The 15,248-nt window shown below is 46.1% G+C and overlaps 1 protein-coding gene across 3 annotated transcripts in view; it reads left to right on the top strand.

Annotated features, from left to right (window-relative positions):
• The window catches only part of LOC139280883 (DENN domain-containing protein 5B), a 340,537-nt gene that overhangs the window by 165,114 nt on the left and 160,175 nt on the right, over positions 1–15,248 (top strand). For all 3 annotated transcript variants that reach the window (XM_070900669.1, XM_070900668.1, XM_070900670.1), the window contains exon 3: positions 4,424–5,090. In XM_070900669.1, coding sequence (XP_070756770.1) covers positions 4,424–5,090 — 667 coding nt within the window. The remainder of the gene's footprint in view (positions 1–4,423; positions 5,091–15,248) is intronic.

Raw genomic sequence — 15,248 nt, 5'->3', positions numbered from 1 at the left:
ACTTGGCTTTTGTTGGGGATTGTGACCTTCAGTCCAAGGCTTCCTGCCAACTTTATTCTCGTCACCAAAACAAAGCAGACTTCATGGGGAGTTCAGAATGCAGCTAACTGTTTGCCCTGGCGAGCTAGAATACTAGACACATTTATAATAGGAATGTACGAAAATGATGGGCGGGAAAAGTCCCATCTTTCCCGCCCCACACTTGTGTCACCTGGAGCATCATGACTAGATATTTCCTACCACCACCCCAAGCAGACATTTAATCTCTTGGGAGAGGCAAATAAACAGGGGGAAAAACACACAGCGCTTTTAAGGGGGAAAAACTGTGGAGATTTCCTCTCCCAGCCCCTCAGGCGACTGAAACCAGTACAGGAGATCACAATGTCGGGCTGAATGACCATTTCTTTTTATGTTTTTATTGAGCAGCTGAGACTGTTTTAAAGAGGTTTAAGAGTTTAGACTTTTTAATAATGGTGTCATTAATTTGTGGTATCTATAACTGCAGTATTTTTCCATTATAATAGGAGGTAAAGTTTGGACAGAAATACAGATTGCTTTAGTGCATTGTGCCAAATAAAGGAAGGTCAGGATTTACATTGCCATGTTGTACCTCCAATAGCACAGTTACTGGGATGAGTCATTCAATGCTGGGCTAGTGCAGGCAAAGAACCTTGTTGACGACAGGAAGAGGAACCCACTTGGGTCTCACTTTGGCGCCCCCTGGTGACTGGCCATGTGACAACACTGGAGGAAGCTTGTGGAGATGCCCCCAAAGTTTACTCGATTCCTCAGTTGGAATCCAGGGTGCCCACTTTGAAGGGAGAAAAATTGGGATTATAACTGTACTCCTCCCTCAACAGGGGAACAAAAAAAAACCCTGTGTGATACAAAGGTGATACATACATACTGTTAGATGCATTAACATTGAACTTGTTGATCTGAATTTGAGTCTCCATTCCAAGTGTCCTTCAGTCATCCCCTGGCATGACTTTGCCAATTTTGGCCAGGTTGTTGGTGAAGGGCGAGAATTCCTTTCCTATTTTCTACAGCACCGAATTGCGTTTCTTGAAACGGCAGGAAACCCAAGGGCTGAGCAGCACCGTACAGATGGGGAGGGGTTTGTGCCTTGCCCCCGCCCATGCCCCCCTCCCCCGAAAAATAATTTGGCAATGAGAAATATGCCTTCACTTAAGTGACTTAAAAATATTGTGCCTAATGGAACCAACTATAGGATAGCAATGCTGCTCCTGAGTTGGGTTGTTGCTTTAAGTTCAGAAATGTCCTGTGCTTGCGGCTTATTAGCTCTTTGATCTCCTGGTCATTCTCATCAAACAAGTCCTGGTGTTTCCTGGTCGAGTGACCGAACGTCTCTTCACAGGCACTGGTTATGGAGGCCTGGAGGGCAGACCAAGTGCTGTGGGCACTCTGCGTCTCGGGGTCATCGAGGGTCGCCAGGTTGGCAGTGAGGTGCTGGCTGTATAGGACTCTCTAAGCTGGGTCTTTGAGTGCCCTGCCATTGATTTTTCTGTGGCATTGCTTCTGTTGCCATCGTCACTTTGGGGCTATATTGATGTTGATGACGCAACGGATTAGGGGCTCCCCACCCACCCTTCCTTTAACGACTGTCTGTCCCACCTGTGACAGAGACTGTAATTCCCGTATTGAACTGTACAGTCACCTGAGAACTCACTTTTAGAGTGGAAGCAAGTCTTCCTCGATTTCGAGGGACTGCCTATGATGATGAGGATTGCAATATACTCTCCATTCACTCCTACTATAAAAGGAAAGAAAAGGAACACTAGCATTTATATAGTGCCCTTTACGACCTCAGGGTGTCCCCACGCACCTTATAGCCAATGAAATACTTTTGTTTTTAAAGTGTAGTTACTGGTGTACTGTTGAGAAACACAGCAGCCAATTTGTGCACAGCAAGGTCCCACAAACAGCAGTGCAATAAATGACCAGGAAGTCTGTTTTTAGGTGTTGGTTGAGGGGTAAATATTGACCAGAAAACCTGGCCGAATTCTCCTGCTGCTCTTTGAAAGGTGCCATGTAATCTTTTACGTCCACCTGAGAGGGCAGTCTCGCCATCTCGTCTGAAAGACGGCATCTCTGACAATCAAGCACTCTGGGGCTTGAACCTACAAGCTTCTGACTCCAAAGCAAGTGGGCAACCATTGAGCTAAGGCTGATACCAGACTGGAGAAGGTTTAGTTGTCCTTGTTTAGACAAAACCGTTCTCTTTTAGCAAACTAACAACTGGTGTCATTGTTATAGTTATGTCATGAGGTCACCAAGTTCCCCCGTGGCCAGGCAATCCTGATTTTCCTTCCCGTCAGTCAGGGAGGAGGCCAGCTGTTGTTGATCATTCGCAGCTGAATGTCTTTGCCACAAATTAAATCTATTCTTGTGCCATCCATTGTGATTTCCCCTTTTAATCTCAGTTTTTTAGATTTGAAAATTAGCTCAGATTGACGGTGACAATTTGTGTCACCAACATGACTATTTTGCTTGTTTTAATTATTTTAAATATTGCAAGATACAATTTTCAATGTTAAGTGTTGTTTGGTGCCTGTCACATTTGACAAGTAACTTCAGTGTAACAATCGTGTTGTATTTAGTATTGCTCATGATGTCATCAAAGTGGGACTGTAGCCTTTTGTCAGCCATTATAAATGTTCGCACTGACATCGCAGTGAAAATGTTGACACGAATTCCGCTAATTGAGTGGCGTGGCATTAAGCCATGAGGAGCAGAAGGCCCTGGGTTCAATTCACAATCTGTGATGGTGTCTGTTCATCATGGCTGAGGATGTGATTGGGCCATCACGGTAATCCTGGGCCAATGAGAGGAGAAATCACTCTGCTAGAAAATACACTGGTGTGGCCATCAGGCGAGAATGAGGCCCTGATGTCACTACTTGGGTGAGATTGGCTTGACAGTGACAGTGGACCTGTACCCAACAAATGAGTCCGTTCTCTTAGAAGCTGTGGGCAGAAAATTGACATAAAAAGCCCAAAGGGAATAGAAAGAATGAAATTGCATTTACAGAGCATCATTCACGACTTCAGGACATCCCATAGCACTTTACAGTCAATTAACTACTTTTTAAGTGTTGTAATGTAGAGGAACGTGGCAACCAATTTGCATCAGCAATCTCCCACAAACAGCAATGCGATGATAACCAGATAATCTATTTTAGGTGCTGAATAAGGGATAATTATTAGCCAGGAAACTGCCTCTCATTCCCCTGCTTTTCTTTGAAATAGTGCCACAGGATCGATTATATCCACCTGAGAGGCCACACAGGACCGTGTTTTTTAAAATTCGTTCTGGGATGTGGGCATCGCTGACAAGGCCAGCATTTATTGCCCATCCCTAATTGCCCTTCAGAAGGTGGTGTTCAGCTGCCGCCTTGAACCGCTGCAGTCCGTGTCGTGAAGGTGTCCCACAGTGCTGTTAGGGAGGGAGTCCCAGGACTTTGACCCAGCAACGATATATTTCCAAGTCAGGATGGTGTGTGACTTGGAGGGGAACTTGCAGGTGATGGTGCTCCCATGCACCTGCTGCCCTTGTCCTTCTAGGCGGTAGAAGTTGCAGGTTTGGGAGGCGCTGCCAAAGAAGCCGTGGCAAGTTTAACGTCTCACCTGAGAGCGAGCAGGCACCTCCAACAGGGCAGCACTCCCTCAGTACTGCAGTGAGAGTGTCAGTCTGGATTATGTGCCCAAGTCACTGGAGTGGGGCTCGAACCCACGACCTTCTGACTCAGAGGCGAGAGTTCCACCACACAAGCCGTGGCTGACACCTGGCCAGCATATAAATCTTGAACCAGCTGGCCTGAATTTGAATCTGCATCTGAAGTGCCATTCAGGCTTCACCGTGCGAGGTGACGGCGATGAGAGTAAAAAGCACCACTCCGACAGTTCTCCAAAGCCGCGGACTATATTTCCCCCATCGCCCCACCAATGAAGACAATGGTTGGCATGTTAAGTAGAATCACTCCACCGCCAGGATAAAGTCGCTGATTTTGGACTGTGGACGCAAACGATCCCATGGCACTATTTGTAAGAAGAGCAGGGTTCTGGGCAATATTTATCCCTCAATCAACATAACAAAAAAACAAATTATCTGGTCATTATCACATTGCTGTTTGTGGGAGCTTGCTGTGCCCAAGTTGGCTGCCGCGTTTCCCATGTTACAACAGTGACTACACTCCAAAAGCACTTCATTGGCTGTAAAGCGCTTTGAGACGTCCAATGGTCATGAAAGGTGCTACACAAATGCAAGTCTTCCTTTACTTGTGGAAAATGCTAGAGTTTTGTCAGTTTGTTGAATAATGTCTGTGCCATTTGGTTAGATTTGTGTTTTTGAGATGACTTTGTTTAAAGTGTATGATTTTGTTTTGCTCCTCTCCCCCCCCAAGCTCTGCATGCCAAAGGGGCTCTCCTTCCGAACCCAAGCAGAAAGCCGGGACCCGCAGTTCCACTCCTTCCTCATCACCCGCGAAGACGGCTCGCGCACCTACGGCTTTGTGCTCACCTTCTACGAGGAGGTCACCTGCAAGCAGATCTGCAGCGCCATGCAGACGCTCTACCAGATGCACAACGTGGAACAGTACAGCAGCGTCTACGCCTCGTCCTCTTGCAGCATGGACTCCCTGGCCAGCAGCATCGACGAGGGCGACAGCACCTCGCTGGCCAAACTGCAGCGCTACAACTCGTACGACATCGGCCGGGACACCCTGTATGTGTCCAAGTGCATCTGCCTGATCACCCCGCTGCCCTTCATGCAGGCCTGCCGCAAGTTCCTGCTGCAGCTGCACAAGGCGGTGAGCTCCCAGCAGCCCCCGCCTCTGCCCCTGGAGAGTTACATCCACAACGTCCTCTATGAAGTGCCGCTGCCCCCACCCGGCCGCTCGCTGAAGTTCTCCGGGGTCTACGGGCCGGTGATTTGCCAGCGGCCTGGGCTGAGCGAGTTGCCCCTCTTTGATTTCCCACTGCGGGAAGCCTTTGAACTCTTGGGTTTGGAAAATTTGGTTCAACTCTTCACCTGCGTGCTTCTGGAGATGCAGATTCTTCTGTATTCACAAGGTAAGCGACATCACGCTGGACAATAATCCACATCTTTTAAGATCTGTCAATTAAATGGGCCAGCAGGTGGCAAATGCAGTTCAGTGTGTGGGTGAATGTAAGGTTAGTGGCATTGGAGCAAGTAACAGATGCCAAATGGAAAACACATTAAGCCAACTGATTGGAATAAGTAAGGCACATGTGGCTATTGCATTAGCAAAGGGATGAGGTGAGCAGGTTAGTATGATTTGTTTTGCACACCGCCCACCCCCCCGCCCCCTACCCAACCCAGGGCAGTGCCTAGGCCCAACCATCTGCAGCTGCTTCATCAATGACCTTCCCACCAGCATAAGGTCAGAAGTTCACTGATGATTGCACAGTGTTCAGTTCCATTCGCAACTCCTCAGATAATGGAGCAGTCAGTGCCCACATACCAGCTTGGGCTGATAAGTGGCAAGTAACATTCGCACAACACAAGTGCCAGGCAATGACTATCTCCAACCTGAGAGAGTCGAACCACCACCCCATGACATTTAACAGCATTACCATTGTCAGATCCCACGCCATCAATATCCTGGGTCGGGGGGGGGGGGGGTTACCATTGACCAGAAACTTAACTGGACCAGGCACTGTGGCTACAAGAGCAGCTATGCTCTGTGGTGAGTGTCTCACCTCCCAATTCCCCAAATCCTTTCCACCATCTACAAGTCACAAATCAGGAGTGTGATGGAATACTCTCCACTTGCCTAAATGAGTGCAGCTCCAACAACACTCACGAAGCTCGACACCATCCAGAACAAAGCAGCCCACTTGATAGGCACCCCATCCACCACCTTAAACATTCACTTCCATCCTGACTTGGAAATATATCGCCGTTCCTTCATCGTCGCTGGGTCTTGGAACTCCGTCCCTAACAGCACTGTGGGCGTACCTTCACCACACAGACTGGCACGGTTCAAGGCGGCTCACCACCACCTTCTCGGGGACAGTTGGGGATGGGCAATAAATGCTGGCCTTGCCAGCGATGCCCACATCCCAGGAATGATTTAATTTAAAAAATAGTAGGTGTGGTTGAAATCAGTCAACAATGGATGTGCTTGTCAGCTTAAGAAGCTTTTCCTGTTCCAGTTAGAGAACAGTTATTAGGAAAGGAAAATTGTTCCAATTTTTTTTGATCTATATAAAATGATTGGGGTTAAAATGTTGTCACACTTTTGCATCATGCCTAAGTTATATACAGATTTCTCTGTCGTATTCAAAATTGGCTGAATTTATAGCTATGAAATTCATATTCACAAATAAGCAACAAAGCACAACGGAAGAGGTAGGGAACGTATCAATAAAAAGGGAAAGACAAATCATGCACGAGGAACTACTGAAGATGCACAAAAATAACAAATCAAGCAATAGCTGTCGACAAAATCTACCAATAAAAGAAGTGAGAAGAAAATACCTCCATTCTGCTGTTTGTATTGGAGGCTGTTTTGGAGGGGATTGTGATCTCTGGTATTTAAATGAAACACTTTGGGTTTATGAATCACCTCTGATATTTTGTAAAGCTGGATTATTCACAAGATTCATTAGTTGTCCTGGTATCGGATACCAGTAATCACAACGCATGTAAAAGAAATAAGGGGTTTTATCCTCCGCTTGTGTGGGACCGTAGAGCTGGGCTTTAATCTGTAATTGCTTGTCACATAAGAACATAAGAACATAAGAACATAAGAATTAGGAACAGGAGTAGGCCATCTAGCCCCTCGAGCCTGCTCCGCCATTCAACAAGATCATGGCTGATCTGGCCGTGGACTCAGCTCCACTTACCCGCCCGCTCCCCGTAACCCTTAATTCCCTTATTGGTTAAAAATCTATCTATCTGTGATTTAAATACATTCAATGAGCTAGCCTCAACTGCTTCCTTGGGCAGAGAATTCCACAGATTCACAACCCTCTGGGAGAAGAAATTCCTTCTCAACTCGGTTTTAAAATGGCTCCCCCGTATTTTGAGGCTGTGCCCCCTAGTTCTAGTCTCCCCGACCAGTGGAAATAACCTCTTTGCCTCTATCCTGTCTATCCCTTTCATTATTTTAAATGTTTCTATAAGATCACCTCTCATCCTTCTGAACTCCAACGAGTAAAGACCCAGTCTACTCAATCTATCATCATAAGGTAACCCCCTCATCTCCGGAATCAGCCTAGTGAATCATCTCCTGTACCCCCTCCAAAGCTAGTATATCCTTCCTTAAGCAAGGTGACCAAAACTGCACGCAGTACTCCAGGTGCGGCCTCACCAATACCCTGTACAGTTGCAGAAGGACCTCCCTGCTTTTGTACTCCATCCCTCTCGCAATGAAGGTCAACATTCCTAAAGGAGCCAAGCTGAAAAGAAACAGGAGGAGGAGAGAACGTGAGAGAGTCAGGGCTTCTCTGTGTTCCACAACAGCATTCATTTTAACTGCCCCATCTGTTCTCAATCATAATTAGATATTGTGGTATGAAAAATGTCATAATACTATGTCATTCCTACTTTTAGTTCCCAGTCTATTTTTCATGCACCTGATAATTGCATAATCGATGTGTTAACTACGTTTTCTAGATCACTGAAGCGCAGTTGATTCACTCAAGGGCATGATGTAAATATTTAACAGTAGGACAGCTTTGCCTGCATTTCCACACCATTTCTCCAGGCAAAGAGATTCAACGAGTTTGGCTCCCTGGTCTTTATTTGCAAGAGGGCAGCTGGCATGCTTCAGCAGCAACAAATGGCCAAGGAGTTGGCAGCTTCTCAAAGAGCCTCCTGCTTTCTGTACAGACTTTTTTATATGGCCTGCTTGTATCAACAGAAAGAAAAAAACTGGCATTTCTATAGCACCTTTCACGTCTCAGGATGTCCCAAAGTGTTTTACAGCCAATCAGTAGTTTTGAAATGCGGTTATGTAGTCAAACATGGCAGCCAATTTATGCACAGTAAGGTCCCATAAACCGCCTGTGTGATTAATGACCAGTTATTCTATTTTTTGGTGATGTTGATTGAGGGATGACTATTGGCCAGGACACCAAGAGAACTCAGCTGTTCTTCGAAATACTGCCATGGCATCTTTTAATGGCACCCGAGAGGGCAGACTGGGCCTCGGTTTAACGTCTCATCTGAAAGACGGCACCTCTGAGAGTGCAGCACTCCCTCAGCACTGCACTGGAGTGTCAGCCTAGATTGCTGCGCAAATCCTCAAGTGAGGCTTGGGACCCATGGCCTTCTGACTCAGGAATTGTACCACAGCGTGAAGCTGTGAAGCTTGTTTTATAGTTTTTAGTCTTGCCAATCTTCTGTCCTCTACTCCAAGGTGTGAACTCCCTGTATAGGGGGCGATTTTAACCCTACCTTCTCAGTAGAAACCTGACGGGCAGTTAATATTGCCCTGGCTCTTGGCTGTCCGAAAGCCACCATGATCGCAACATCTGTAATTTTAACCTGCTCTCCAGAGCTGGCAGCAAGGACAGGTGCCCGGAGCCAACAGGGTCCTTCGTTACATGTGCATGTTGCGGCCCGACTGTAATGTTAACTCCGGTCTGAGCAGGGAATCCACCTCAAGTTAAAATTGGAGCCATAGTTTCACATCCGTCAAGTGTCCTCTGGTAATTCATCCAATTGGCCTGGACGTCATCAGCACCCGGATGCTGAAAAAGAAAAATGAAAATAAAGGGGAAAGATTTGCCGGGCTGTGGGGAAAAAGCAGGGCAGTGGCACTAATGGGATCGCTCTTTCAAAGAGCCGGCACAGGCACGATGGGCCGAATGGCCTCCTTCTGTGTTGTATCATTCTATGGTTCTATGTTCATGGGTCTTTCAAACCACCATTCGGTCTCCACTTAAGAATGTGTGGGCAGAGCCCCTGTTCGCTATCCAACACAAGCCTCTGAATTCCAGCCAGCCTCGTAGTTTCAGCCTCGTAGTTCCAGCCAGCCTTATAGTGCTGGTAGGAGGAAATAAAAATATGAAAGCATTGTGCAAAGGCATTTGAGAACTGCTGCCAATTGATTCCAACTTTCTGTCAGGTCCACCTCCACCTTTTCGACGTTAACTAAGAATGGGCAGTAAATGCTGGCCTTGCCAGCGACACCAACATTCCGAGAATGAGTTTGAGCAAGTGTTTTATGATGTGTGACTTGAACATAACTTCAAATTTTTATTGAGATTTTTTTTATTGGGCCTTACCGATGGGGCTTAATGCAGCAAACTGCAAACCAGCAGACTGTGTTCAACAGTAGAAGTAAAATAATTCGATTGGCTGGGCACCAGATACTGATTCCCAAAGGAACCCCAGGATCTCAGAACTTATTTAAAATATTTGACTGGTACGAGATGCACCACACACCACGACTCAGAACGTACTGCAGATCCAATGATTAAAGTAATGCGATTGTGTTTTGAAATGAAGCCAAAATGTTGATTTGAAGCACTTGGCCTGAAACTGTTCCATAAAATCGATTTTTTTTTTGCAGATTTTCTTGCCAATTTTCTCCTCTCTGCTGCTGAGGATGTTGACTCATTGCTGGAATATAGTTCCATGGGCAGCAGGCACCCTCTTGTGCCAATCCCCCTCAAGTGCCCATTATTCATGTGTGAACCTTCACGTTGGCAGCAAGGGTACTGGATTGGGGGAGGGGGTGGCATCAGAACCGAACGTGACTCCGTCCTCACTCAACATCCATAGACCTGCACTTTCAGCGTGAGTAGGTGAAGAGTGGTTAGGGACTGGAACTCCTGGTGGATTTTCCCCTTTAATCCAAGGGTAGTGAGTCCAATTGCAATACAGGTATAACCTCTCTTATCCGGCACCCTTGGGACCTGGCCTGTGCCAGATAAGGGATTTTTCCGGACGAGGGGAGGTCATGTTAAATTGAATGGTACAGGTACTGAGCAAGGGGACATTAAGGCTGGCTGGCTTGGGGCTGGGATTGCGGCAGAAAGATCATGGGGGGGGGGGGGGGGGGGGTGGGTCGGTGGATCGTGGAGTCAGGCCAGCAATTGTGGGAGTCGGCAGCGAGGAAGGACTTTAATTTGTTCATGTCGGAGTTCTGCGCATGCGCCACTGGTGGCCAGGAATGGTTCTGGACGAGGGGTGGTGCCAGATAAGGGAGTTCTGGATAAGGGAGGTTCAACCTGTATCACTATTGCTGCATCAGAGGAGATCAAGAGACACCTGACGATTGAACATAAGAACAAGATACGAACATAAGAAATAGGAGCAAAAGTAGGCCATTTGGCCCCTTGAGCCTGCTCCGCCATTCAATAATATCATGGCTGATAGAAACGTAGAAAATAGGTAAGGAGTAGGCCATTCGGCCCTTCGAGCCTGCACCATCATTCAATATGATCATGGTTGATCATGCACTTCAGTACCCCATTCCTGCTTTCTCTCCATTCCCCTTGATCCCTTTAGCCGTAAGGGTCACATCTAACTCCCTTTTGAATATATCTAACGAACTGACCTCAACAACTTTCTGTGGTAGAGAATTCCGCATGCTCACAACTCTCTGAGTGAAGAAGTTTCTCCTCATCTTGGTCCTAAATGTCTTACCCATTATCCTTAGCCCGTGACCGCTGGTTCTGGACTTTTCCAACATCGGGAACATTCTTCCTGTATCTAACCTGTCCAGTCCCGTCAGAATTTTATATGTTTCTATGGGATCCCCTCTCATTCTTCTAAATTCCATTGAATATAAGCCTAGTCGATCCAGTCTTTCTTCATATGTCAGTCCTGCCATCCCTGGAATCAGTCTGGTGAACCTTCGCTGCACTCCCTCAATAGCAAGAATGTCCTTCCTCAGATTAGGAGACCAAAATTGTACATAATATTCAAGGTGTGGCCTCACCAAGGCCCTGGAAACTGTAGTAAGACCTCCCTGCTCCTATACTCAAATCCTCTCGCTATGAAGGCCAACATACCATTTGCCGCCTTCACAGCCTGCTGTACCAGCATGCCAACTTTCAATGACTGATGTACCATGACACCCAGGTCTCGTTGCCCCTCCCCTTTTATTAATCTGTCACCATTCAGATAATAATCTGCCTTCCTGTTTTTACCACCAAAGTGGATAACCTCACATTTATCTACATTATACTGCATCTACCATGTATTTTCCGATTCATCTAACCTGTCCAAGTCGCCTGCAGCCTCTGAGCATCCTCCTCACAGCTCACACTGCCACCCAGCTTAGTGTCATCTGCAACTTGGAGATATTACATTCAATTCCTTTGTCTAAATCATTAATGTATATTGTAAATAGCTGGGGTCCCAGCACTGAACCTTGCAGTATCCCATTAGTCACTGCCTGCCATTCTGAAAAGAACCCATTTATTCCGACTCTGCTTCCTGTCTGCCAACCAGTTCTCTATACACGTCAATACATTACCCCCAATACCATGTGCTTTAATTTTGCACACTAATCTCTTGTGTGGGACCTTGTCAAAAACCTTTTGAAATTCTAAATACACTACATCCACTGGTTCCCCCTTGTCCATTCTACTAGTTACATCCTCAAAAAATTCTAGAGATTTGTCAAGCATGATTTCTCTTTCAAAATTCCATGCTGACTTGGACCGATCCTGTCACTATTTTCCAAATGCACTGCTATAACATCTTTAATAATTGATTCCAGCATTTTCTCCACCACCGATGTCAGGCTGACTGGTCTATAATTCCCTGTTTTCTCTCTCCCTCCTTTTTTAAAAAGTGGGGTTACATTAGCTACCCTCCAGTCCATGGGAACTGATCCCGTCTATGGTGTTATATCTTGAATAAAGAGTCAGACTAGATACTGCAAGCTCAAAGTAAGCGTGACCGTAGTCCTTTATTACAGATCTCAGAGTGCCTCTCCTGCCTGTGAGGTCTCTTTATATACAGGTGCTCCCAAGGGATTGTGGGATCCCTTGGGACTCTAGGGGATAAGCCCTCTGGTGGTTAGACATGGTAATTACAGCTTTACATACATAATAACACTCTCCCCGCCCCCCCAAAGTCAATAGTTGTAACTATTTACAATGTGAGTCGATTTGGGGCCTTCCTTTCCCTGGTTTATCATCTTGGTGCACATGCTGGTATTGGTGAGTCGTTTGTTGGGCCTTCGCTGGACTGTTGCGCAGCTGGCCTTGCTGGGCTGCTGGGGGTGATGGGTTCTGCTTTGTGGTCAACCGCTGGGTCGGTTGCCACTTGTGTGTGTGTGTGTGTGTTGGAGGGTCACAAAAGATAGAGTCTATTGTGGGTTGTTCTGGATAGTCCGTAAATCTGAGTTTGGTTTGGTCCAAGTGTTTTTTGCAGATGAGTCCATTTCCGAGTTTGACCACAAACACCCTACTCCCCTCTTTGGCCAAAACAGTGCCAGCAATCCACTTGGGACCTTGTCCATAGTTCAACACAAATACAGGATCATTTACTTCAATTTCTCGTGACACATTTACACGATCATGATATGTATTCTGTTGAAGCCGCCTGCTCTCTACCTGTTCGTGTAGATCAGGGTGGACTTGTAAATTCCTGGATTCTTTTACTTCAATCTGGTTCAGTAAAATTACTAAGTCGAATACCTCTTGTGCTTTGAACAAAGCAGTCTTTATTACCGGCCAGTAAGACCTATCAGACAGAAGATATACTCTCTGGATAGAGCGTACACACTCCCTACGGATAGGTGAAGTTACATCGTAAAGCGTTAACAGTTATACAGTTTTGAAATCAGATAACAAAATACAAATGGATTGACAGTCTAACTCAGCCACTCATTAGTCAATCTATATGAGATGTTCTTCTTGAAAGCTCAAGCATTGCCTCTAAATGTTTCAATCTAATGGTGTGACTACTAATTGAGACCTTGCAATTCTGCAGATTTATTTTATGTTACAATTAGATGTTATTGGCAGGAGTAGTGACTTGAAACCTTGAGACAGACTGTTAGCTATGCTGATGTTGCACTATTTGCAATCTGACATTCTCCCAGCTATTCTTCCATGGCTTATACATTTTCATATATCCCGTTTACCTTACTGTCCTTAATTCCATATATTCCGTTCAGATATCCACATCCCCCCTTTTATCATTCTATGATAACATTTAGGATCATTCTATGAGTATTGCATTCATCCGTTCGCACTCCCTTTCCAGAATCATATTGTTGAGTAGTTCTCTAGTTTGTTGGATCATAACCCGGGAACCCTTGACCACAAGAGGGTCTGCTAACCTTGTCATCATTACTTTACAGCAGAGGTTAAGGCAACCAACAATCAAACAGCAGGTAATTATTATTACGATGAGAACAATTGCCCCATGTATTAGATAGGATCGCCAAGATCCACCCAGAAACCAATCAAACCTGCTAAGTTCTTTTGCTGGTGTGGATAACTTCTTCACCTCCCTCCTTATGTGATCGGCAAGGTGGGTTATGTTTTCTGAACTATCAGGAATGTAAGTGCAACATTCAGATCCTATCAGGGCACACGTTCCCCCTTTCTCAGCTAACAGGTAATCGAGGGCCATTCGGTTTTGTAATGCTACGGTCCTTATCGCTACCATTTCAGCTGTGATGTCCTCCAGAGCCTCAGCAGTGCGGTTAGCTACCTGTTCCAATATCGTTTCTAAGTTCTGTACTTCATCCATGAGACGTTTTATCCCCACTGGGAATACCAGGACCCCAAAGAACTTGTCGGCGGGGGTGATGGCTCGCTTAACTCGTACGGAGGCATGTACTTCCGCTAAGGTACGTACTTGTCGCATAAATGGCACCACATATCCCATATAGCAGGACCCTGTCCATCGCCTGGGCAACCAAGGATATGCCTTATGACCGCACACGAAATACGTGCCGTTAAAGGCTGCTTTCTGGTATATTGCCTCTGGATTCCAGGACTGGGCCCATACCCTCCCGTCTGTGCTATTTGGATCATAAGAATGAAGGGTAACCCGTGTACCTGTGGTGAGGTTGAGACTTTGTGGGCAATTGGTATATCTCCAATACTCTCCCACTTGGTGACCTCACCGTGTTTGTTCAGGTGGTAACGGTATGTTACCCCTCCTGGTCTCCGTGATCCCTCTTTTGACCCGCCTTTCATCATTCGTACTAGTATTGGTCCCCCTCCTTTTATTATGGTTTGGCTTTGAATCCATCTAACAGTCTCAGTTAGGGTCAGTGGAATGGTGTGTAAAGGAATTCCCCCTTTGGAATGCATAGGGATATGTGAACACACCCAGCATTTAGAGAAGTGCCCTTTTTCCGCATAAACGTAAGACATATACAAAAAGGTGTTTACATGGAGCTCTCGCCTTTGTCTTCCTTCCCGTGCACCAAAACTGTCATATATCAACACTATTATGCAGACAGTAGCATACAGACACAGTCTCATCTTATAAATAGTCCAATTATTTAGCTGATAAAAAGAGTTCTGTTTTCACGTTTCCCTTCAGGTCTCCGTCAGTGTATTTGGCTGTCTGACAGGTAAGAGTTCAAACTGATCCTCCTTCAACTGCCTTGTTCAGCTATAGGGAGGAGGAGATCTGGAACAGAAACAGGAATTAGACTAACCAGCAAAATTTGTTTAAATGGTGATGAGCTTGCAGTGGTGCAGGTGAACCCAGGCACTTTTCCCTTCTACCTTAGCTGCAGTAGGGGTAGTGAGTGACACCTAAAAAGGCCCCTCCCATTGTGGCTCTAATCCCTTCCGAGTCCATACTTCCCTGGTGCCACGAGGGACAATTCGGGTAAAACTGGGAGGTCGAGGTGAGCATCTTGAACCTGGTTGTGAACTAGTCGCAGAGCCTGAGTCAGAGAAAGAACATAGGTGGTCATCAGTCTAGCTGAGATCTCATATCTAGGAACAATTTCCCTCATTAACACCTTAACAACAGTTTGAGTCTTATTGTCCAGGTTAGGGTAGGCTTCAATCCATCTGCCAAACACATCTACTATTACTAACACATATTTGTAACACTGAACTTTTTGCAACTCAATGTAGTCCAACTGAAATGTTTCAAAGGGACCTTCAGGTAGGGGCGTTTACCCCAATCACAGGGGACTCCCTTCCCTGGATTATGTTGCTGGCCAACCAGGCAACGACTACTGATGTTCTGGGTGAGCGCCTGGAGTCTAGGGTGCCCCCAAGTAGCCAAAAGTGTGTCACTCGTGGTCCTTGCTCCAC

Source organism: Pristiophorus japonicus, chromosome 15 (assembly GCF_044704955.1).
Source record: "Pristiophorus japonicus isolate sPriJap1 chromosome 15, sPriJap1.hap1, whole genome shotgun sequence".
Lineage (NCBI taxonomy): Eukaryota > Metazoa > Chordata > Chondrichthyes > Pristiophoridae > Pristiophorus > Pristiophorus japonicus.
This window is presented reverse-complemented; position numbering and strand designations above follow the sequence as displayed.